This window comes from Filicampus tigris, chromosome 8 (genome assembly GCF_054856515.1).
Source record: "Filicampus tigris isolate MCC_2025a chromosome 8, RoL_Ftig_1.0, whole genome shotgun sequence".
Taxonomy (NCBI): domain Eukaryota; kingdom Metazoa; phylum Chordata; class Actinopteri; order Syngnathiformes; family Syngnathidae; genus Filicampus; species Filicampus tigris.
The window spans coordinates 4,814,944-4,839,275 of NC_141224.1; the positions used below are offsets into that span (position 1 = coordinate 4,814,944).

Sequence of the window (24,332 nt, forward strand, 5' to 3'; positions counted from 1 at the left end):
ATAATTCAATTCATCAGTGTTCACAAGTTTGCATAATACATTGTGTAAAACACATGTGATTTGATCAAATGTGGGTAATTAAATACATTATGAATAAGTCATGCAGTCATTCATTCAAAATTATGATTACAACAAATTATTTTACATACACATTTTACATTAACAAATATTTATTCAATATTTTGCTGATTAATTATAAATTGCTGTTAAAGTAATTGAAGCACATTATATTTCTTGTTAAAATGCAGTAACATATTTACACATTTCATATGAATTGAAATTATATTTTAATAAATCTTGAATTATAATAAAATTACTCAACTATGTGAATTGATTATTTTATTGAAATAAAAGTATTTATGGAATTTACATACACACTTAAGTCTTTTCATTCGTTTTATTTTATGAAATCTTTGGTTAGTAACAGTAGCTATATATATAATAGTATTACAGTTTAATTGAGAATGAATTATTGTCTTACAATAAATTCCTTACATCCATTCTCTGAAAATATTGTGAAACAATTTGAAATTTTCCTTTATTATTATTATTACTATAATTAATTCTTCAAAATCAAATGTGGCCATTGAGCTCAAAGGTTTGCTCCCTCGCTTCCGTGTGTTAGCCATCAAGAGGTGCTAATGCCCCCTTGCTATCCCCTCTCCCTCCCCTAGGTGGTGGGCAGCATGGATGCCCACCCCAGCCGTTACTGCGCCACCGTGCGGGTCCAGCGGCCCCGGCAGGAGATCATCGAGGACCTGTCCTACATGGTGCGCGAGCTGCTCATCCAGTTCTACAAGTCCACCCGCTTCAAGCCCACCAGGATCATCTTCTATAGGGACGGTGTCCCCGAGGGACAGCTGCCGCAGGTCGAAATGCTAACTAACTGTTGTAAAAATGCGTCTTATTTCGCTGGGAACTCGTTTACATGCGGCGTTGGGTGCTGTTGTTTGGATTCGCGACAGATTTCACATTGCATTGTTTTAATGGAATTGAATTCAAAATTAATGGATGGATAACCATGTTGAAAAACAATTTGCTTTTGTATTTCTTCCCTAAAAATGCACATAAAAAGTTTTGCATTCATTTCAGATTCTCCACTATGAGCTGCTGGCCATCAGAGACGCGTGCATCAAGCTGGAGAAGGACTACCAGCCCGGCATCACCTACATCGTGGTGCAGAAACGCCATCACACGCGCCTCTTCTGCGCCGACAAGTCTGAGAGGGTATGCTTTTTTCGGACGTGACGGCACCGCAATCCCCGTTTTCCTATTAATAGTATCGTCTGTGTTATTTATTTTTTTCTTTTGTTGGTTTACCAGATTGGAAAAAGCGGGAACATACCTGCGGGCACTACAGTGGACACCAGCATCACTCACCCCTTTGAGTTTGACTTCTACCTGTGTAGCCACGCAGGCATACAGGTATGGATGCTAGCAATGTGCTAACTGCTAATCCAGTAGGAATTAGGTCCACATAAAATAGGTCCACAAAAAATCTCAAGAAGCCATATCCGAAAACACACATTTTGGCCATTTGCAGGGTCCTTGAAAAGTGTTGTCCAAGAGATTATATACAACATACAACACAAAACTAACTTTAGCCCCCAAAGCTAGTTACCCTTAGCAACATGAACATTAGGTAGGCATGTCTATTATTTGTACACCCACAAAAAAAAATTCAGGAAGCTAAGCCTGAAAACATACATAAAGTCTGCCATTTTGGCACGAAGCAGCCATTTTAGGGTCCTTTTGGCTATTTACGAGACTTGTCCTAGGGTGCCTATCTAATTTCTACCAAATTTTAACTCCCCATAATAAAACAAGACTGTTGGGCGACCCACAATTCCGAAACTGAGTTTTTAGCATTGTGTCTATGTGAAGGGCGACACTAAACTGCAAGCTTTTAGATTTTGTCGTTGTGTGTGGCAGGAGCACAGCAGTAAGGTTTGATGCTTGATGCACCATTAAAACCTTTGTGATTCTGCATTTCACGTGATTTCCTTCACTGCCTTTTCTCCATTTCCAGGGTACGAGCCGGCCGTCGCATTATTACGTCTTGTGGGATGACAATCGTTTCACGGCCGACGAGTTGCAGATCCTCACCTACCAGTTGTGCCACACCTATGTACGCTGCACTCGGTCTGTGTCCATCCCAGCACCGGCGTACTACGCTCGCCTTGTGGCCTTCCGCGCCCGCTACCATCTTGTGGACAAAGAGCACGACAGGTTAGGAACACGATTTTTAGTGCTCCATGCTTTCACTGTAGCTGACTGTATACTGACAGCATATTTTTAATATATATTTGTGTTGTTTGGGCAGATGTGTACACGTCACTGAAGCTAGCGTGGGATATCTAATACATACCCGATTTTTATCCACATTTGGAAGAAGCTTGATTCTCACTAGAGGATATCAGACTCCATGCATTTTCACGCACATACCAATTGTGCTACTTGAGAGCCCAAAATTTGATTTGTGTCAATTGAATCTTGCCGTGTAAATCCATCCAGCCTTAACCGGCGGTCTTTGCGTCTGCTTGCAGCGGGGAGGGCAGCCACGTGTCTGGTCAGAGTAACGGTCGGGACCCCCAGGCGCTGGCCAAAGCGGTCCAGATCCACCACGACACCCTGAGGACCATGTACTTCGCCTGAGCTGCGTACCGAGCCACCCGCCACTTCCCTCGCCATCTCACTTCCACTTGAGTGGGCACGCAGCTCCCCACCACCACGACGACCACCTCATCCCCTTCCCTTATTCCCATGTGACTGCCCACTACTCATCTTCCACAGCCAGCCAGCCAACCAGCCGCATCGATCCAATCTTCAAAACACTCTCCAGCCTCATGCACTCAAAAAGGTTATGAATATTATTATTATTATTATTATGATTGTTCCTTTGTTTTTACTTGACCAGGACTGTTTGATTCCGTTTTTTTTTTATTTGGTATTATGATGTAATATTGTATACTACCTTCACACACATGCAAGTAAGTATGCAATAGGGAGGAAAGTAGGTGGTCCACAATGCTGCCTCTTGAACCCAGTCCGAAGTCCGGATGCCAATGGTCCAAAATCACAAGGATTGGGTATCCTTTGCTTACTTTCATTGTTTTAATATTTTTATTTTTTACAAACAATGTTATTCATTTTGTATTATTTTGTTTTAAACCCGCCTTGAGCTACATTAGCACTTAGCGTTTAGCATGTAGGTGCCTGCACATCGTAGGCTCTTGTCTTCATTTTCCAAAGCGGGCGTAGCATATCTTAGAGCCTTTAGAGGGCTTTGCATAGAATAACAATAGAGGGAGCATTGCGTAGAGCCAGCAGTGGGGAACCTTTTTGCCTACTTCTTCCGTGGGGGTGGTCCGTAGGTTCCCCACCCCTGGTGTAGAAAAGATACTTGCACCCCATGCACCTAAACCAGCATTATTAACCAGCCAAAAAAGAACAAACAACCAATGGATAAAGGGGCACTTCAACAGGGAGCTCGTTTTTATTTTTGTCTGTATGCTTTTTAAGGATTTACAAGGCACTTTTTGTTTAAATTTCCTTTTTTTTAATTTTTTTTTTTTATTACTACTTCCAAATGGCCTCATCTTTGTACACTACACATTAGCTCTTACCTCACCGCCAAGACAGCAGAAGCACACTCTCTCAAGACTATCCCTCTTCAAATGCACTTCTTCAACACTCCTCATCTTCTGCCATTGTCACCTTCTTCACGCCCCGACACCCGCATTTATCGCTTCTCAATCCCTTAGAGCGGGGTTTCCCAAACCTGTCGATCCGTCGTAAAGCCGCAATCAAGCGCCATTTACCAAATGACCCAGGAAGGAAGTTTCCAGGTTCCCTCAAACATACCTGTCAAGTTGTACACTTTTCGGTGTAATTTGTACAGGTGGAATCACATTTTCAAACATGTACGCCGTACATCGCTGATTTCCGTTCACGTGACAGCAGCCGTTCGAAAATAATGCGTAATGTGTAAGATTGTATACAGATATGTAAGGGCAAATTACAACTTTCGTAAGATTCAGTAAACCCCGGGGGTGGACAGGTATGCTCAAAGTTGAACTTAAAAATCCAGCCCCTCAAGACAAGTCTCCCTTCAAAACATAAAATTTTGTAGGGGTACTGATCATGAGTAGGCCCACAAAAAAAGTCTCAATAAGCCATGCCTGGAAAACCACGGCAAGTCAGCCATTTTAGTTTAAATCAGTCATAGTCAGGCTATTTTGGCGAAGTCTAATGACTCACCAGAAAAATTCGACCCCCGAATACAGTTTTACTAACATGAAACTTAGTAGCCATGTCTATCATGAGTCGACCCACAAAAAAGTTTCAACAAACTATGCCTTATAAGGACAGGAAGTTAGTCTGCCATTCTGGTTTAAAGTAACTATTTTAGGGGTCATTTTGGCCATTTCCAGACAGGCACTACTCCTGCAGATTTTGTCTGATTGCTACAAAATTTTAACTAATTGTACTAAACAGATGGATGTCACTAAATTGACAGTTTTTACCAATTTTTGTCATTTGTCAAAGGACTTTTTTTTTCAGTATGGCACTTGTCACACCGCTACAATGGTACGATCCAGTCTGCCAGAATCATCTGACTTCCTTGACCCCTGTATCAGTCCATCAGATGAGGCCGGTAAAAGAAATCAATTCTTGCTGTCAAAACAAGAGTCACAAGCTTAAGTAATATGCTAAATGATTCTAAAAAAAAAAAAATAAGTTCACGATATTGATTGACGCCCCCTAGTGTAAGAAATGTATAGCGTCACAGTTTGGGAAACCCTGTCTTTTTAGTGCGTCAGCCAATTTCCCTTGGTGCTCCGTGTGCACGGGTGGCACGGGTAAGGGGGTTGAGACCACTTAATACACCCTGCCTTTTTAACTATGATAATGATTATTAATAATGATAATGATGCATGTAACACGTTGTAAAACTGGATTATCTGAGCCACCTTATTTTTTTGTACGGTGGGCATTATTTTCGCTCGGCGCTGCCTGTTTGCCTCGATTGTGAAATAGTTCTAAAAATCTTTCCCCCCACCACATCATTTGAGTATCGTGACCTGTGACTGTGGAGACCGAAGCCCCTTTCACACTGCCTTAGTTTTTGTTAGAGGAATTCATTTGCTTTGGCAAACTCACACTCGAACCGTGTACAGCAGGTAAGGACTGCATATGATTTTGTTCTTAGTGACGTGGAAAAAAAATGGACAAAGTAGCACTTTTTCTGTCCTTTGGTCCCGCCCATGTTTTGGATCTGGTACTACCTCCAAAGACGGAAAATCCCCAAAATGTTTTTTTTAATTTTGCCAGCTTTGTCTCCACATTCCATGTCGTTGCCATTTATGCAGAAAACAAGAGATGCCCTCACGATTTTACCTGTGCAGGAGGTGGAAATCAGTACAACTGATGAATCTAAAGAATTCCACCTTGTTGTGGGCAAGCTACCTGGCTAACGTTAGCCAGCTTTGCAGATGTTTAACTGTGTGTGACACAGCTTCCCATCCCTAAGGTGTCTCTTTGTCTTTATTTGGAGACTCTTTATATCCCTGCCGCAATGACTTCCTGACCACTAAGAGACTTATTAATCTAAAAAAAAAAAAAAAAAGAAAAACAAAAAAAAGAGGCCTCACTAGCAAGCTAAGCTAATTTAGGCTTTTCTCCACCCTGGTCCTGCCAATGTTATGGATGTGGTGTTACATCCAAAATAGAATTTTTTGTGTTTTTGTTTTAATTTTGCCAACTTTGTCCCTCATCTTCTGTGTTGTTTCCACATTACATTTCCCCAATCCCTGGACCAGGGGATGTGAAGTTTTAGCACCTGACACTCCCAAACAATTGTCTATGGCTTGTCTCTGTGTAAACAGGCTGTAAAGCAGACGTATCTTGCCTTGGCTGGGTTCTTCATAAAAGGCGCAGGCGGTTAGATGTCAAGTCTGTTTGCTGGGTAGCTCTGTGTGAAAGAGGCTTTGGTCCAAATGCCACCTTGGTCGCCCTCGAAGATGCGTTTGTGGGATTTTTAAAATCACATTTATGTACTCGTGTAATCCAAAAAAAAAAAAAAAGCCTTTGTATGACGTTTTACTGACCTGTCATTGTGTTGAAGGTGATTTGTACATATAAATATGATATTAACCTGTTATGTATTTTGGCTCACCACTCGCCAGGCCTTGTCAGTTTTCCGGGGGCCAAAGCTCTCCCGCCGTCGCGTTCGTTCCCCCCTCTCCATATAATAATGATACAAAGTTTCGCGGTGTTACCTTGCGCCACTGAAACCAGATGCAGTCCTCACTCACTGAAGCCACAAAGCACCTTGCAAGAGGGGGCGGGCAGGCGAGCGGGAGGGCCGGGTAGGGCGGGGTGGGAGTCGGGGTAGGGGTAGGAATGTATGTATGACAGCCGGCAGCCTCACCATCTGACTAAGCAATATCGAAGCCACTGATCAAGAACAGTCCTTGTCATAGCACTTCCCAATAGATTTGGATGAAAGGACATGGAAGCGTTACGCTCTTTTGGCTCTGTATGTGATAGTAGTAATGGAAACTCTGTGGGGGAGGGTTATTTTTTAAGAAGAAAATAAATTTGTTTTTTAAATAATCCCCTGTATGTGTTTTTGTACTTTTGTGACTCACTTAATTAGGCACATTTAGCACAACATAAAGAAGTGGTGACCACTCTAATTTGTCCCTAGGTGTGTGATGTTATAATGCATTACTGAATCATATGAATTTTATTGTGAAATAAATACCTTCTGGCAATGTCCGTCAAAAGTTAATTTAATCCATCCCATGAAATAATTTATTTCTTATGAATTTATTTCAAATGGGCATTCCTGAATAACTAGTTTATTAATCAGTGACAAAGATACCAAAACAAACAATACAAACAGCTTCATGCTCTGATTAGGATTATCAGAAAGTATACATTTTTAAATCTGTATTTTTAAGATTTCATCACTAAAGTATACATACACTAATAATGGAAACTACGAGATCACATGTTTATATGTACATTAACAGGACTCCCAATACATGAAAAACTATCGAAAATCACAGTAATTAGGGAAGTTTAAATAATGGAACAAAAAAGTACTCGTAATCCATGTGGGAGCGAATATGACATTTGCAGCATCACCGAGGACGTAATAACACTTTAACAAGAAGTTTGGGGCGTAGCTCTAGCCGTGACGTAGCCGGCGCAGAGCCTGACTTGCCCATATTTAGCAGGCTCGCCTCGGAGAGATCCCCAGCCAGCCAGCCAGCTTGCCTGGCTCACACTTCATCTGTCATCCTCAGGAAAAATCTAAACTCTTTCGGCGTACACCGAGGATCTGACAACTGGATTTTATTATTTTTTCCCCCAATTTTGGCCAACTGGGCTGTCGAAGACGACGACGCCGGCGTCGTGTCAAGAAATTTAACCGGCGAAAGTGCCTGTTTTGCTATTTTTTTCCACCACTTTACTTCCCTCCCTCGTAAAAGTAACCGTCACAATTCCACCTCGTCGATAGAGAGCTAACCGGCTAACGTTAGCACGTTTTCCCGACGTCTAATTACGTGTGACACGGTTTGAAATCTACCCTACATGCGTCTCTTCGGTTTTTGTGGACTCGTTAACCCCGCTGCAATGACTTCCTGACCGCAGAGGTACTTTTTAAATCCTCTCAAATAAAATACAAATAATTTTAAAAAAAGGCTTCTCGAGTGAGCTAAACTGAGCTAACCCGACAGGCGCCGCGCAAGCAGCGACACCCGGGATTGGACACGTTGCCAACGGCGAGGAGGTGGTGGAGGGACGGCCTAAGCCTTGACAGCGCTTTCCCCAGGCAAGGCGGGCTCGAAGAGGCCCGGAGCCCGCCATTCTGCGGGGGCACAGGCGTCGCTGAGCCGCGGGGAGACACCGGCTTGAAGGGAGGAGAAGCCGGAGGAGGAAAGGAAGCAAGGAGGACTGGCCGGTTTTTTTTTCTTGACAAGTGGGATCCGGGAAGTAAACCGGGCAGTGACCTCATGAATGGAAATCGGAACTACAGGTGAGACATTTTCTTCAATTTGACCGCATTTTTGTTTTCTTGGGGGCCTTGCAGGTTGACAACTGGCGAAGTTGTTTACCGTAGTCAGGGAGACTGTCACCACACACACGCACATACTAAGTGGAAACTGTATAATGCAGTGTTTCCCAACAATTTATGAGCAAAGTTCATATTTTACGTGAGAAATTACAGCACACCACCAGTTGTCACAAAAAGTGGATACTGTAAAATAAGTGCTTTCTTTCTGTCATTGTTATGCCACTATACGTCACTGACATAGATAGTGAGGAAAATACTACAAATAACCGATTAATTTGTAGGAAGTTAGCGATGGCTGCCTCGAAGCTTCGCAGCTATCATTTTCCATACAGTAATGTTACAACATTCGCACTTGAGGTACAATATTAATCAACTATTTTGATAATTCATTAACCTGTTCGAGCCAGTGTTTAACTCAAAATTGTCCTCTAATTTCAGCCACTCGACAGTAAATAATCAGATATCTGTCGTCCATGAAATCAGGCTGATTATCTTTGTGTCTAATAAAAATACGACATTGGCAAAAATCAAACCAAACCATTAGCTGAGTCACACGTTTTTTAATAGCTCAAAATAATTTTTCCATCTGATTACTCAGTTGATTGATGGGATAATCAGCAGAATATTCCCTTTTAAAATATTCCATAGCTGCAGCGCTATAATGAGTAATTTTCATACCAATTTAGTGATATTGGATAATTTTCCACATCACATTGGGTTTGAGGCACTTTTCAGCTAATAGTTTATGTTCGGCAGAAAAATTGGCAAGTTTGTGAATGGCAAATCGGTGAGGGTTTCCTATATTTCTTATGTGGGGGGGGTTAAAAGTGACAGTGGTTTCTCTCCTTTCAAGGCTGTGGGTAGTAAGGGTCCCGACCCTTCACTAACCTCAATATCTCTGGTACTGGCAAACATGCTGTGTCTGCTCTTGTTATGTTAGGCCTGGTGTCATTACTTCAAAAGCCTACTGCCATTGTTGAGTGCTCAATAGTTCTCACAATTATTACAAACAGCAAGCGTATTTTTGTCCTGTTTGTGTTGAATCCCCGCTGCAGGTTTCAATTTGGGTAAATTCCGGTGAAAGCGGTGTCATGTGATTTCTGAGAATCCTCAAAATGTGCATCAATCTTTGACACCGTGCTCTGCCTTCAATAGATGGTGTAGGCAAAAAAAAAAAAGCTATGGCATTTTGATTCATGACACCCGCTTCTGATTTGGGCTCAATTGGGCAAGGAGTTTTGCCTAACTCGCTCCAAATGATAGTTTCAAGCCTAAATGATCAACTTCCTGTTCAATTTCATGCATGGGTCCTTCAATTTATTTTTCCTCGCGTTCTGTTATAATAGACGCGTCAACCCAATTTTGTGTCAATAGACTCGAATTGGCGTTGGGTGCCTCATTTTTCTCTCAGAATCCTCGAAATGATCATCTCTCTAAACTACAGGTGTCGAACTTCGGGTGGAGGACCACCTTCCTGCATGTTTTTAAAGTTTCCCCTCCCCCAACACACCTGATTCAAATAATCAGCAAGCTCTGCAGGAGCCTGATAATGACCCTGATTATTTGAATCAGGTGTGTTGGGGGAGGGGAAGCATCTCTGAAGGATAGTGGCTCTCGAGGACCGGAGTTTGGCACCAGTGCACTAAACCAAGGAAAGAACCCTTCAAATTTCTGGATGGCAAACAAAAGTCACTTCAATCGCAAACACTGTGTTGACTGTTACAAATTCCCCCACCTACTACTGTATTCGTCTCGTAATAATGCAAATGTCAACAGTCAGGCGTTGCCAAGCAAGCTCTCCCCCGCTTGTGATCCCAGTGGCGGTTAAACGACCCAAACTGCCCGGCTTTGTCCACGCTGTAATGGAAGCGTTCGACTTACGTGACCGCACAAACCTACTGGCCGGAGGCGCAATTGACATCATTTGATCTTCAACCACCCCAAGCCCCCCCCGCCCTTCCTCCTCATTAGTGTCGAGGCACTTCCCATGGCATGTAACATGAGGGACCAGAAGGTGTTTTCCAAGTAACTTAAGGTGCTTAAAGCGCCACCGATGCTGTTACAACAGCTCACAGTATCCTGTGTAGCAATGAAACTGGTTTCTTTTTTATCCAATAGGAGCGTGTTGCTTTCAAAAAGGCACTGCAGTAAGTCCCAATTATTTTTGCAGTCCAGCATTCGCAAATTTACACGGTTGTTAAAAACCCCGGCTACGTGTAGACAGGGCCTTTGTCATTGAGTGATTTACCAGAGTTTTGGATGGAATCCCCTGCAAGATGTAAGCAGTGGGCCTCTGACACGGGTGACTGCAAGCGAGGTAATGACACTGACCCAAAATGTCCGCCGCCAAGGGGCCCCCGGTCAACGCGCTGTTTGCTCACCACATCGCCGTGTGTGTGCCTGTGTGAATCACACAAGTGTTAGCTTCTAGTCAGCCTTGAGCTTTCCACTCATGCCTTGATGTTGCGACTGGGCCGGTGGCGCCAAACGCCCCCGCCGCCCACCCCCTGTTGAAATTTGACCTTCTCGCGTCACCCTCAGACACACACACACACACACTTCAGTCTCACTCGCCGTTGTAAGCAGACAAGCAGAGTCGCGTGAGAACATGCAAATGACTGTCGCAACCGACAAGCTTTGAAAGATGACACTTTTTGTCCGAGCGGCAGACCAGATTAACACCGGCTGCCACATAAATGTGGGCAAGGCTCCCCCTGGCAGAAAACACATCAAATCCGTTTTGATGCACGGCTTGTCCGTGTTATGTTACACAATGGAGATGAGCAGCTAAACTTAGTCACCGTCTCACTGTAGATCTCACAGCAGGATTTGTACTGATTCATTTTAGGAGAGGCGTTAACAGTTCATTTAGTCTGGATTTTTCAGGATTTTACTGAGTTTCTACACGGAACATACACTAGTCACAAAAAGTGATATTCGGCTTTTGGGTGAAATGTTATGATTCATCTAAAAAGCACTATAACCTTTGCAGGTGAATACAATTGGACATTCTCTAAACTTTTGAATGAACATTTCCAACGGTTCCATATCTTTTTTTTATTTCCACAACTTAATTGAAGGGCCTCTTGTAAAATGGGTTATTTGTGTTGAACCATTTAACTACTGAATACTGTCATTTATGTAACATGGGTTGTGTACATTCTAGATGCGTGGTGTTGAGCCTTTATGATCATCTCCATTTTAAATTCGCATTTCATTTCTTGTGGCATCTATATTCAGTTGCAATCCCCTTTTGGGGGCATCAATTATTAGTGGATTGTCACGATTTGCGGCAGGGCTCGGTATAGTCTTTACAGCTGAATTTATTTTTGACCTTTTGAATGCACGCATCCAACTGTTGAATGTGTCAGTACTTTTTGCACATTTGAGACTCTCTAACAGGGAGCTCAACGGCAAAATGCATAACAGGTGTGTTCAATCCATAAATCGACCCATTACATTTCCTTATTCAGTTAGAATGAATTGACTAGTAAATGAAATGAACTCACTAGCAACCCTGAGGCTTTTTAAAACATATGAAACAACATTATAGCTCCCGAAACCAGTTTTACCTAGCAACGTTAAAATCTACTGTATGTTTACCAGGGCAGGACAGCACATTTCTGACTTAATGTCTCTTTTTTTAAAACATGCATTGAACTGGAAGATTGACTAACGACCTGGGCTTTTGAAGACAAACTTAACGTTGGCTTTTTTGTACAATCTAGCTGAGCTCATTTTGAGGTGGATAACATGCTTCATTGTGCACCTGCTACGCTAGCTTTTGTTCCCAGAGGGGATTTGGGTTGGATGATTCAGCATTTTTTGAAAAACGCTTTGCTTATTTAGTATTCAAACAACAGGATCATTTGCTATAGAAGAGTACTCCCACTTTCTTGGCATCAATTTTCCCGCTCGTTTTTTTTGGGGAGGGGGGCAATGACCCCCGTTCCTTGGTCACCGCCTCTTTTCTCAATGGGAAACTCATTCTGCTAACTGACTGCTTCTGCGTAGTCTCACGTTCAGGGCTGGCTTAGCGCTTCATTTGCAGTCGCTCCCCATCTCGGTCTCTTCATTCAGGCAGTCGGCTGACAATAGAAGACCCCACCGCACTCCCCCGCCTGCCATCACAGATGCCCCAATGAGGCTAATCACCGCCATACCACCAAACGTGCCCTCTGTACTTGATCCCACACTTTTTAATATGCTATCTAACTCTCTTGCCCATTTGTATGACAGCACTGTACTCAAATTGTCTCCTGTGAACTATACTCCCTGGTTAATTTGCACTCTATTCACTCATGCAGACAAATTTGCTGGTCCATTTTTATCTATAAAACCCTCAATGGCAAGGCCCTCCCTATCATCTCTCACCATGCTCACCATGCATACCACTGCCCACTTTCTAGCAGTTTTATTAACCTCTTAGTCCCCAAAGTCTGCACTATTTTTGTTCCATTTTCTTTTCAATTTTCTGCCCCAAACAACGAGAACACTCTGCAGCACAATAAAACTCACCTTGGTCGTCCCAATATCAATGTGCCAAGAGTTTCCACCAATATGATCGGCTATATCGGATCAGCCGATATTTTGCATTTTGTGAACATTTTGTGATTGGCTTTTATACTTTTTAGATGTAGTCAGAATGGTATCAAAGTCTAAATTTAATCAAGTTCGGAATATTTTATTGAACAATCAATTCCTTCATTGAAAAAAAAAACATGAATGTTGATGTTGAAAAAGTACACCAGCCCGACCCAACTTTTTCAAAAATGCACCCCCATCCAAAAATACCAACAAAGTCCCATTCAAAATCTTAAATGAAAAGAGCCCCTGTCATTTCAAAAAGGTCCCATTCAACAAGCAAGTTAAAAAAAAAACATCTTCTCAAGCCTCACCTCTGATTTTTTTTTTTTTTTTCCAAGCAATGGGATTTTCATATTCAACTTTACTGTCATGAATTCTGGTTGTTTTTGGCAGGGTTATGCGAAAATATATGGAAAAATATATTTTCGCATAACCCTGCCAAAGACAACTATATTCTAAAAAATATAACAAAAAATAGAGATATCTTGTTTTGGGTTTAAACTCTTTTCTCCAAGTATTGTTTTTGAAGGATGGTTATGGCAGCAATAGGGAGATACTTTGGCCTTAAAGTGGACTTGGGCGGTTTTTTTTTATCTGACCGCGACAATATGTTTGACTTACTAGCCTGTGTGTAAATTGGCCTAAAGCGGCTCAAGTTGGCGTAAAAAAGCTGACACTCCCTGGCTCGGTTCCATTGATTCCTTAAGGCTGGACCACAGAGACTCCTTCCAATCTTCTTCTCCTCCTCTGGTATTTTTATCACGTTGTAAGCGACCAATCGTGCAGGATGTGGCGGCGACTCCCGCGGACGCCAGATGCGACACCCCGGAGAGGCCCAGGAAGGGCACGTGGAGGGGGAGGAGTCAGACGCTGTCAGTCAATCTGCGGTTGCGTGTGTGACTGACGCCATTGTGCTCTGTTCCCACAGCTCAAGCCTCTGTGGATTACAAACACAACAGCTGTATTGTGTACGTGTGCGCTTGTGAGTGGTGTGGACGTTCGTGTACTTGGGGGTGATGGATGTTGGTCTCGCTTCTCACCGTCCCCACAACCAGAATGTGTTCCATTCACCACTGGCGTTTTTTGTGTGTTTTGATAATGTGTCTGTCCAAGCATAGTCTATCTGCACTGACGTATGTTTATTGATTAATCAATCAAGGAATGGCCTAGCGTAGTAATCGAGTAACTTGAATAATTCCATTACAAATAATGTTGAAGCAAAATCTTGGCCTGGAAGCTGGGAATCATTTTTTCACATGGGCTAATTTTACTACAGTCACACGCATCACTTCATGTAGAAATTAGTTGGCACGATGGCCGCAAGCCAGGCGGAAAAAGTCCCGAAACGACAAAATGTCCAAAATTTGGGATAATTTCACACTTAACAAGGAAATGTGTACCACAACCGTATGTCTATAAATGCGAGTCACTCAACACACAGACTGGCTAACAACAAACTCTACACTCTCATGCGCTGACACCCATGTCAATCACCAGGCCGGGCTACGCCTTTTAAATCCATGCACACTCAAAGTCACATACTGTAAAATGTGATGGCGACCCAAATGGACAACAATAATACCTGCAGCTCACATGCAAATGGTATAGTGTTAAATAATGCAAAATCAATAATTATCTAATAATCGGTAGAATATTTTCCAAAAAGCATTGAGGAGTTGACCGGGATAGGTTCCAGCACGCCCACGAGGAGTACCTGAAGGAAAACCTATAGAATCATTGGGGGAACATGCAAACTCGGCACGGGTTGAAATTTAAACCCAGAACCTCTGAAGTGCTAGGCACGGGTGCTCACCACCTTCCATAAAAGTATATTTTTATATCGTGTCAAACACCCGTTTCATATGCTATTCGGGTTCTATTCCATTTGCATGTAATTAAGCACCCCACAGTATCTTGAAGGGGGAAAATAGTGGGTCATGATTAGGCGTCCTTGGGTCCACACACGAGGGACACGAGCGCTTGTAATTGCAGGAAGCCAAAGAATGCGGCCAGAGGCGATCACGTGGATGCGACCCAAACCACCAGCAGGACAACAACAAGTCGCAGCATTTTTCTTGCTGCCGAGTACTTCAAAATAAATTGAACTAAATGCTACATCATGCCTAGTGTAGGGTTTTATACAGACAGGTCTCCCTTACTACTCTGCAATGACATTTACAGTTTGACGTTGATTAGTCGCCAGCGACGTCTTTTTGCCCCACATGCGGAAAACGCAGAGCTGCTTTCAGCAACACGTGTGCAACACCCGTTTTCTGAGTGATACAAATCCATCACCTTAATGGGCTCCATGCACGCAGCACTTCTGCTTTTGGTGTAAAGTGGCGAGTTTACATGGTGACAACATGGTAAACATGTTAAAACTGAAAAACCGGGTTGACGCTGAACTTTAACGGCTCGTTGCAGTGTTGGCTGGAGGGGCTAGCGTGAAACGTGAAAACTTTTCATGTCATGTTGACCTCAAAGTGCGAGCACCGAACTAGGGGTTCAGTATATGTGTTATATGCGGCTGACGGTATCAATTCGGGGTAGAGTTATGCCTAATGCGTTGCCATTGCTTATAGTACATTCTGCTGTTTCTGAATGCACAACAAACAGTTTCCATGTAAACAAAACGCTGGTTTTGCTAAACTGGAAGTATTTCGCGCAAAGGCTCATAGAAATAAGGTGGATACATTTTCTTTTTTTCATCCTGCACTATAAAAGTGGGAAGAGATAAGGAAGTAGTCCACCGCATACAAAGAGGCCCAGGATTATTGCACACACCGCAAATTCCCACGAGGACAGGTTTCCCTGTTTGGCCAAGTTGTGCAAACATTGCCTGGTTGTCCCAGCGGCAAACACGCCGAGTGGGATGATTTTTAAAAATATGACTGGAAATAGCATCATGCCATCCTGTATTTTTTTTTTTTTAAATGTAGTAAACTCTACTGACAAAATATCAATGATCTCATGTCGTCAATTGAACTTTCATCACATTGTCTGCTACAAAAAGTACGAAGTCTTGTAGTCCTACTCATGCCCAAAGGAAACCAGTTTGGCTTGGCAAGATGTTAATGTCGTCAAACATCCACCGCCTTCGCCCGCTTAAACCCACCACTCCCTTGCAACCTTTGTGCTAACCCATCTTGTATCCGGGCCCAAATTGAATTACCATCCGCTTAAGACGACGGCTCCCTCGCTCCGCTCGCTATGCAAGTGTGTCCCTGTGGCCTTTAATGATGGCTTTGAAGAATATCTGTCCTCTGTTTTTGTGTCTCTCACACAAGGACCTTAAGGGAATTATAACAAAACATTTCATGCCATTAAAAAAAAATAAAAAAAAAATGTACGTGTCAGGAATTCCAGACTTCCCCCAGAGAAGCAGGGCACTGACTGTAAACAAACACACAGCCTCAGTCAAGACTTGTGTTGTTTTGGTACTAGCCGCCCCCCCACCCCCCCACCCCCCGGCCTCAATCCCCCCTCCAAATCCACATGTGAGTCAAATCAGCGATGAATCACTTTTGATTTACTGTACTGGTTCAGGCTTTAATTACTCAACTCTCAACTGTTTGTGGGGGTGGGGGGGGGGAAATGCAAGTGGCCTATTTAAATAGTGTGGTGATTTAAAAAGTTTTCTCAAGCGTGACATGGCAGGCAGGACTCAGCGGACATTAAAATAGCTCCGGCATGTGTGCGGCACGTTTAAGCTGTGTTATTTTTTTTTGTAAGGGGGGCAAAGGGGAAGTCAGAGTGACTCATGTGTAAGACATCTCAATGCGATAAATACGTTTGATTCCCAGAGCGTGGAGAAAGGGCTGGCGTGAGGGGCCTTTTGTTGCATTTGAAAATGTCACTCACAGTTCGTTCTTCAGTGTGTTTTCCCCTCCGTAGTAGCGCCCACGTTAATGTTGACATTTGGAATTTCTGTCGTTGTGCGCAATCAGATGTTTATCAGTTACAGTGTGTGTTTGCTATTCTGTGGTTTAACATCACACTCTAGCTTTTTGTCTAAAAGGTCAGTGATAAAGCGTAAAACTGAAATTACCAAAGCATATTGCTGCAACCCCTGAAAATAGTTTTAAGTGAACGTTTACACTTTTGCATAATTTTTATTCTGTTTTCACCTAGTAAGTTTTATGTGTGTACTTATTGTTCATCCTCACGTAATCCATTATTTCTCGTTTTCACTTTTGAGTTACATTTTTTAATTTATAAGCTTCAAGTTATAATTGTCATGTGTTTACTGAAGTGTTCCGTTTTAAGTTGTTTTTATTTAACTCTTGCATTTTTACTTTTAATGCACATGTGAAATTGTGTTGCGTCTTACAATTTACATCTTGTTTTATGTATCATGTTGTGTATTACATCTTAATTCAACATCATTACTTGTTCACGTACCTTTTATGTCTTATGTCTTTTTTGTCTCAAATGTTTGGTCTTTAATTACTGTATGGTTTGCATCTTTACTTGGTAAGCGTTTACGTAACTAGTGTATTGAATTGCCATAACTCTTTTGGTTTTTCTTTTACAAGTACAATATAAAGTGCTATTTTTGTTTAGATGTTGATGCTACACATACCAGAAGAGTCTCAAAGTACTCACCCTCCGCTCCATTTTTTTTTTCCTCCCCGCCAGCCGCAGGAGCCGTTGGGGCCCAGTCCCTGTTCGCCATGCCTCGGCGGCCCGGCTATGGCACCATGGGCAAGCCCATCAAGCTGCTGGCCAACTGCTTCCAGGTGGAGATCCCCAAGATGGACGTCTACCTCTACGAGGTGGACATCAAGCCTGACAAGTGCCCGCGACGAGTCAACAGGTAAGCGCCCCCAACCCCCCTCCCCCTTTCTGGAGACCATTTGCGTTTTTTCCACGCGACGGTACAGCGTGAACCTGTGCTGTTGTCGTTTGTTTGTGCCAGGGAGGTGGTTGACTCCATGGTGCAGCACTTCAAGGTGACCATCTTTGGGGATCGCAAGCCGGTTTACGATGGCAAGAGGAGTCTGTACACGGCCAACCCGCTGCCTGTGGCACCCACGGGGGTTAGATAAGCACACACCCCTACCTTTCTCTGTCCTCTTTGTCCTTACATTTTCCTTCTCACGTTCTTCTCCTTATTGTTCTCCTCATCCTCCTCCTTTTCTTCTCCTTGTCGTGCTCTTGTTCTTACTAGTCTCATCTCACATTCTTCTTCTCAACTTCTCATCCTTTTCTACACGTCCTCTTTTTTTCTTTTTCTTCTACTGTTCTTCTGCTGGTCTTCCTCAATGTTCCTCTGCTTCTTTTCCACACATTCTTTATCTACTCTCATCTGACATTCTTCTTCTCACCTTCTTCTCCTCCTACCTCTTCTTCGACATGTCCTCCTCCTTTTTAACTTCACCTTATGTCTCTCATCTTTTTCTTCTCGTTCTTCTACTGATGATCCTCTTTTTTTCTTCTAGTCGTCGTCAAATTGCTTTTCTACTTCTCCTATGCCTTTGTCCACGTTGTTTTCACCTTGATCTCCTGCTCTTCGTTTTCCTCACATCCTTCTCCTTATTGTCATCTCGTCCTCATTCTTCTACATCTCTTTTCATTCCCCTTTTTCTTCTCATAATTCTTATGGCATTCTCATATTCTGCTCCTCTTCCTCCCACTGGTCATCCTTTCTTCTCCTTGTCCTCCTCAATCTTCTCTTCTTCCTCTCCACCTCCTCCTTGCCTTTGCTCTCCTCATTCTCCTATTTTTATTCCCATTCTCTTCCTCCTCCCTGTCAAAAAAGCAAAAAACAAACCTGAGGAGTGTTGCAACTTCACTTGCCACCTTTTCAGGTGGACCTGGACGTCACTCTGCCGGGCGAGGGGGGCAAAGATCGTCCCTTCAAGGTCTCCATCAAGTTTGTGTCTCTGGTGAGCTGGCACATGCTGCACGAGGTGCTGACGGGCCGCAGCATGCCCGAGCCGCTGGAGCTGGACAAGCCCATTAGCACCAACCCCGTGCACGCCGTGGACGTGGTGCTGAGACACCTGCCGTCCATGAAGTGAGTTTTATGGAATCCCTCTTCAAACCTCGGCTAAATTGAGGTTCATTCGCGCCCCACTATAATACAGATTTTTTTTGTGTGTGTGTGTGTAACGACTGTATACCGTAATTTTAAAAACACCTACACACATAAAGCAACATCTATAAAACATTTTCATTTCAAGCTGGTGGCTGTGGAACATTTTCCCCCAATGAACAGGTTTGCTGTACTGGATATCCGCTCTACATCAATATCAGCCCATCCAAACGGAAATCAAACCAGCCTCAAATAGGATCCAGACAGGCCATCCTCTAACCCGATATCACTTTCCTCAGATTTGGCAAGGGCGCGATCATAAGTAATCTCACCGTGGTTTCTATAAAGCTTTATCAAAAGGCGTCTCTCTACATCTTTCATTCGGGTTTGTTTACAGCGGCCCTGCTATCACATTGCCATCCTGACACATTATCACATTGGAAAATGTGTGCCCTTTGCACCTCAGCGCTACAATGCAGTACAATAATAAGAGCTCACCAACAACATCTTGTCTGCTCATACTGTTTACTGTAAACACAAGTCAGCCTTCAGGGCATCTTTTACTATCCCACGTTATCGCTTTTATTTAGGAGTGGACATGTAGCACATTTTCTTGAATTGATATTTCTGGAAAAAAAATGTTTTTGTTTTTTTTTCCTCCCGTGAGTGTAAAAAAAAAAAAAAAAACAAGTCGTACCACTAGATGGCTGTAAATACTTTTGACGACTGGTGTTGCAGTGAACAGGCAATGCACAGTGCAGTACTTGCAGGGTATCTGTAAAGCTGACAGTTTAGATGGACTTTAGAGGGGAATTCAACACAAAAAAATTCTTTACAATAATACGTGCAGCACCGCTGATTCCACATGATTGACATGGAAGACGAATTTCCCCAACTCGTAGGTACACGCCGGTGGGCCGCTCCTTCTTCTCGGCTCCGGAGGGCTACGATCACCCCCTGGGCGGAGGCCGGGAGGTGTGGTTTGGCTTCCACCAGTCGGTGCGCCCCGCCATGTGGAAGATGATGCTCAACATTGACGGTAAGCGGCAGGTTGCGGACTGTTGTACAACACTTGTAACCTTGGTGTGTGAAATGACGCTTGCGGGTGTTTGTTTTGTTTGTTTGTGGCTGGATGGAAGCGAGGTCCTTTGGGCCTGATGGGAGCTGACTAATTGGTTGCTATGGAAACAGGGCAGCGTGTTGGTGTGTGAGTGGGGCTGTTTGGTGAGAGGGCATGTGCGTGCGTGTGCATGGGGAAGGGGGGTTCGCAGGTGTGTGTGTGTGGGAGATGGCCGTATGTGTTTTGTTTTGTGTGAGAGTGATGGCCATAGTGTGTGGGCAGGGCTGTTTGTGATGTCAGATGGGTGAATGCGTGTGAGAAATGGCTTGTGTGTGTGCGTGCGTGCACGTGTGTCTGGCTGTGAGCATTTCCTTTACATTCTAGTTTTTTTTTTTTTGCTCACAAATGCTTCAACACTATCCCTTCCTGCGCTATTATGGTATCGTTTTCCCCGCCATTTTAACTGTGGGACTCACTCACTGGATTTTAGTCTTGTCATAAATATAAAAGGTTTCAAAGCTAATTTGGTTGGTAAGTACTCTCTTGTGTGTGTGTGTGTGTGGGGGGGGGGGGGGGGGGGGGTCTGTTGCCCACATTAAATGACACACTCCAGACTCAGCCGCTTCTTTCAAATAAATGTAATTAAAGTGAAGTGACACCCTTCAATTTAGCATTTAGCATGACTGACTCATAGTCTTAGTTTGTGGTGATGGTGGGGGGGGGGGTTGTTGAAATGATACCTGCTCCCAGTGGTCTCAACGTCACTCATTAAAAGTTGATGAAAGAACTCTTGTTCGATCACAGCAGCTAACTGCCCATCTGACTTCCCTGTCCAGTATTGGCGAGTAAAAAGAGTTTTCAGTTTTCTTGGTCTGTAACATGCTTTCATCAAAAATACCCAAAGAACAAAGAATTATAGCAAGCTTTACACTTGTTTTTTTGTGTTGCTGAAATTATCCCGTTTTGAGGGAGCTGCCCTTGTATGCCATGCCTCTTACACTGCTGAACCAATAGCGAATCCATCATGCTTTATTTTTTTAGGACCTGTTTAATAATCAAAAAGCAACACAGGAAACTTTGAATAAAAACCAAATTCCTTCCTACCCTAAAGCTCTGAGCCCCCATTTCCAACTCCCTACGTTATCGTTCCGTGGGAAGAAAGCAGTTGTATACTTTAATAAGGATTAAAGACAAAAACATGGTGAAGCTAACTTTTGAAAGTAAAGCCCATAGTGTGAGAAGACGAAATAATTTTAATTTGTGAAGACAGCACTTCATGAACCACACTTGAACCAATCACACATCATTTTGCACACCACCAAACTGACAAAAGACAAACAAGACAATAACAACTTCACTGAGCAATCAAGTTTGTGTTACTTATCACACCTAGCATTAACTTTTGTCAGGGAAAAAAAACCTTGCAGTTCTGCTTACCTTTTGACTTCGATTGAGCTCTCAGGTAGTGTAATCCAGCCAATGCTTGGAGCTGGTGGATGGTGGATCTTTACCCACTGGTTGCCAAGTCAAAGAAACTTGGTGTGGAAGTGGCATTACGTAAATTAGCCAGTTGGGAGATTCAGAAGAGCTCGCTCGCAGGAATGTTTTCAGAAATAGGCAGCTCACCAAAAATACACTGGTGGTGTAATTTCAGACTTGATGGATGGGCAGTTACTCCAGAGTCACATCTGTTTGTGTACAACACTTTGTAAAGTGTTCATATTACATAATTTTTACCCTTGAAATGCTTTGATGCTGCCTGCTTTGGTTCATGTCACCCTCGGTTGCTATACAAGCCGTGACAAATTGCTAACAAGTTGCTATACAAGCCGTGACATTTTGTTTTTTCTCCGGCAGTGTCCGCCACCGCCTTCTACAAGGCCCAGCCGGTCATCCAGTTCATGTGCGAAGTGCTGGACATCCACAACATAGACGAGCAGCCCCGCCCTCTCACTGACTCGCACCGGGTCAAATTCACCAAAGAAATCAAGGGTAAGGAGCCGCCGCGTGGGGGAAAAAAAAAAAAAATTCTCCACAGTAACTTTTGCTTGAGAGGAAAAGTTTTTGTTTTGTTGTGTTCAATAGGTTTGAAGGTTGAAGTGACGCACTGCGGAACCATGCGCAGGAAGTACCGCGTCTGCAACGTGACCCGTCGGCCGGCCAGCCATCAAACGTGAGTCACTGTCGGGGCCTGGTACAAGGCAACGGGGTTCTGTGGTCATTTTGGACTGGGGCGGTTGAGACCGCTGCACTTTGAAAACCCAGTAAACCAGATGCTTGCCGACTGGCTCATTATGGAGTCAGCATTAGTCATCCAGTGAGGAAGGAGCCCTTAACCGTTTGTCATCTTAAAGCCTCATTCATTTTTTAAATGACTCAAATGCAAAACTAACAAAGCAATACTTTTAAACTTTCATAATTTGACACTCAATCGTATTCAACCCTCGTTGTAAATGACATTTGTGTGTTCGATAAAAAAGTAATTGTGAGAACAACTCTACATTAGTTTGTGTATTTTAATTAAGATTTTAAAATAACTGTTGTGTTTCTCAAGAACAGCAATAATAATTTTCCAGGGCTCCGATTAATTATCCACGTATCAAAAATGTAAAAACATGCCATTGAATTAAATTTAGTGCATTGCCTCGCACGTAATGGTTCAAAGAAGATAATTCACTTGTTTACAAAGATGAATCAGCCATTTTTATTGTATTGTATATGTCATACTCATTAAAGGGGAGTATACTGTTTAAAAACGAGATAATCTCTGATTGGTTGAGTTTCCTTGGGTGCGGTGGGTAAAAAAAAAAAAAAAAAAAAAATCAAATTAGAGGTACAAGATCTTAAGAAATTCCCTCTTTGAAGGCCAAAAATGTAATATAATAGAACCCCGGCTCACAAACATTGTTAAAAATTGTTGCATTCAGTTATAAAATAGTTCATGACCTCATACATTTATACACATGGTAACAATTGTGCTGAGTTTGAGTGACTGCGAGTATTCCAGGCGTATGCAGTTGAAAAAGCCAAAGTGGTTTTACCAAGTTCAGTCTTACTATTAGACTATTTTGCAGGATCTGCCTGTGAACCAAAAAGCGGCGGTTCTAATGTAGGTGTTGCCACGGTACGCTTTTGTTTTCTTGAAGGTTCCCCCTCCAGCTGGAGAATGGCCAGACCGTGGAGCGCACTGTAGCCCAGTACTTCAGGGAGAAGTACAGCCTGCAGCTCAAGTACCCCCACCTGCCCTGCCTGCAGGTGGGCCAGGAGCAAAAGCACACCTACCTGCCCCTGGAGGTGAGTGAGACCATCCATCCAAACCACACAGAAAACAACCTCAAAACGGGGGGGGGAAAAGTGACGCTCTCTGTTGTTTGTGGTAGGTGTGTAACATTGTAGCTGGTCAGCGATGTATCAAGAAGCTGACAGATAATCAGACTTCCACTATGATCAAGGCCACGGCTCGCTCTGCGCCCGACAGACAGGAAGAGATCAGCAGGCTGGTGAGCCCCCACAGAGCAAAATCTTTGTTTCATCAAACTCGAGCACTTAATTAAGGCTGACCTTTTCTCCCTCCTCCTCTCTCATTTTATTCAAGGTACGCAGCGCCAACTACGACGCCGACCCTTTCGTCCAGGAGTTCCAGTTCAAAGTGCGCGACGAGATGGCCCACGTTACGGGGCGAGTGCTACCCGCCCCCATGCTGCAGTACGGCGGCAGGGTGAGCACAGAGCACTTTATGGTACCCTTCTTTTAAATCACACACATTCTCTCTTGTTTTTGTCTGTCATGCTGACCCCCCACGCACACGCACACGCACGCACACACTTTGCGGGGGAACTAACACACCGGCTTCTGTTTCATGTTTTGTTTGTGGCACCTACATGTGGCTCAATCTCTTAACGTTGATAATGTGGGGGAATCAACGCATTTTTAACTCATTCTCTGCCAGACATTTTCAGACACTCTTTTACCCTAACGTTTGAAAAAATATATAACTTCCTGGGATTGAATGGCTGGAGTGTGAAAGACAAATACATACGTCAATGGCAGTGAATGAGTTAAAGCAAAAAAAAAAAAAAAAGGACTGAGCCACAATGTAAATTAACATCTGTCTGTGCTGCCTCCATGAGGTAAAATGCAGTCGAGTCTTTTTAGTCGCTTGCTTTATAGTTAAATTAGATAGGTGTGGCTTTGGACAAGCGCCATCTCTTCAGTCTGGATGCAGAATCTGACAAGTGATTTTAGAAATCTGCAATAATACCACAAAAATTGTCAAAATTTGTTGCTAGTCGCTTTTTACAAAAAATCACTAAAGGGCTCAGAAAGTTGACAATACTAATCATAATGTAGTTGTAGCAGAAAATAAATTGTATAAAATGTCTCCTTGAAAGAGTTTTGTGGCAAAGCCAATTTTTGAACTTCATAAAATGTGCCTGTTTCATTTTAGGTAAACATACATCGTGCATCTGGATAGCATTCACAGTGCTTTACTTTTTCCATTTTGTTAGGCTACTGTCTTATTCCAGAATTTATTACATTCACTTTTTCCCTCAAAATTG

General features: G+C 43.1%; 2 protein-coding genes and 1 long non-coding RNA gene across 9 annotated transcripts in view; 2 read left to right on the top strand and 1 right to left on the bottom strand.

The window, feature by feature from the left end:
• The window catches only part of ago1 (argonaute RISC component 1), a 21,104-nt gene extending 16,364 nt beyond the window's left edge, over positions 1–4,740 (top strand). For both annotated transcript variants that reach the window (XM_086037414.1, XM_086037415.1), the window contains exons 15-19: positions 675–869; positions 1,093–1,227; positions 1,324–1,425; positions 2,030–2,229; positions 2,547–4,740. In XM_086037414.1, coding sequence (XP_085893540.1) covers positions 675–869; positions 1,093–1,227; positions 1,324–1,425; positions 2,030–2,229; positions 2,547–2,655 — 741 coding nt within the window. In that variant the 3' untranslated portion in view covers positions 2,656–4,740. The remainder of the gene's footprint in view (positions 1–674; positions 870–1,092; positions 1,228–1,323; positions 1,426–2,029; positions 2,230–2,546) is intronic.
• LOC147143130 (uncharacterized) overlaps positions 1–21,655 on the bottom strand; it is a 27,236-nt gene extending 5,581 nt beyond the window's left edge. The window contains exons 1-2 of one of the 2 annotated variants that reach the window (XR_015087774.1): positions 21,211–21,648; positions 13,298–13,613 (exon numbers count right to left, since the gene is read on the bottom strand). This is a non-coding gene — a long non-coding RNA (uncharacterized LOC147143130). Of the gene's footprint in view, positions 1–12,752; positions 13,614–21,210 lie in introns of those variants that run through there. The other variant, XR_015087773.1, reaches the window with a different exon arrangement.
• The window catches only part of ago3a (argonaute RISC catalytic component 3a), a 29,629-nt gene continuing 12,545 nt past the window's right edge, over positions 7,249–24,332 (top strand). The window contains exons 1-11 of one of the 5 annotated variants that reach the window (XM_086037412.1): positions 7,252–7,667; positions 7,752–8,050; positions 17,315–17,492; positions 17,595–17,715; positions 18,487–18,695; positions 19,616–19,752; positions 21,631–21,765; positions 21,859–21,946; positions 22,920–23,067; positions 23,154–23,273; positions 23,369–23,512. In XM_086037412.1, coding sequence (XP_085893538.1) covers positions 8,032–8,050; positions 17,315–17,492; positions 17,595–17,715; positions 18,487–18,695; positions 19,616–19,752; positions 21,631–21,765; positions 21,859–21,946; positions 22,920–23,067; positions 23,154–23,273; positions 23,369–23,512 — 1,299 coding nt within the window. In that variant the 5' untranslated portion in view covers positions 7,252–7,667; positions 7,752–8,031. Of the gene's footprint in view, positions 7,668–7,751; positions 8,051–17,314; positions 17,493–17,594; positions 17,716–18,486; positions 18,696–19,615; positions 19,753–21,630; positions 21,947–22,919; positions 23,068–23,153; positions 23,274–23,368; positions 23,513–24,332 lie in introns of all 5 variants that reach the window. The other 4 variants (XM_086037413.1, XM_086037409.1, XM_086037408.1 and 1 more) reach the window with 4 other exon arrangements.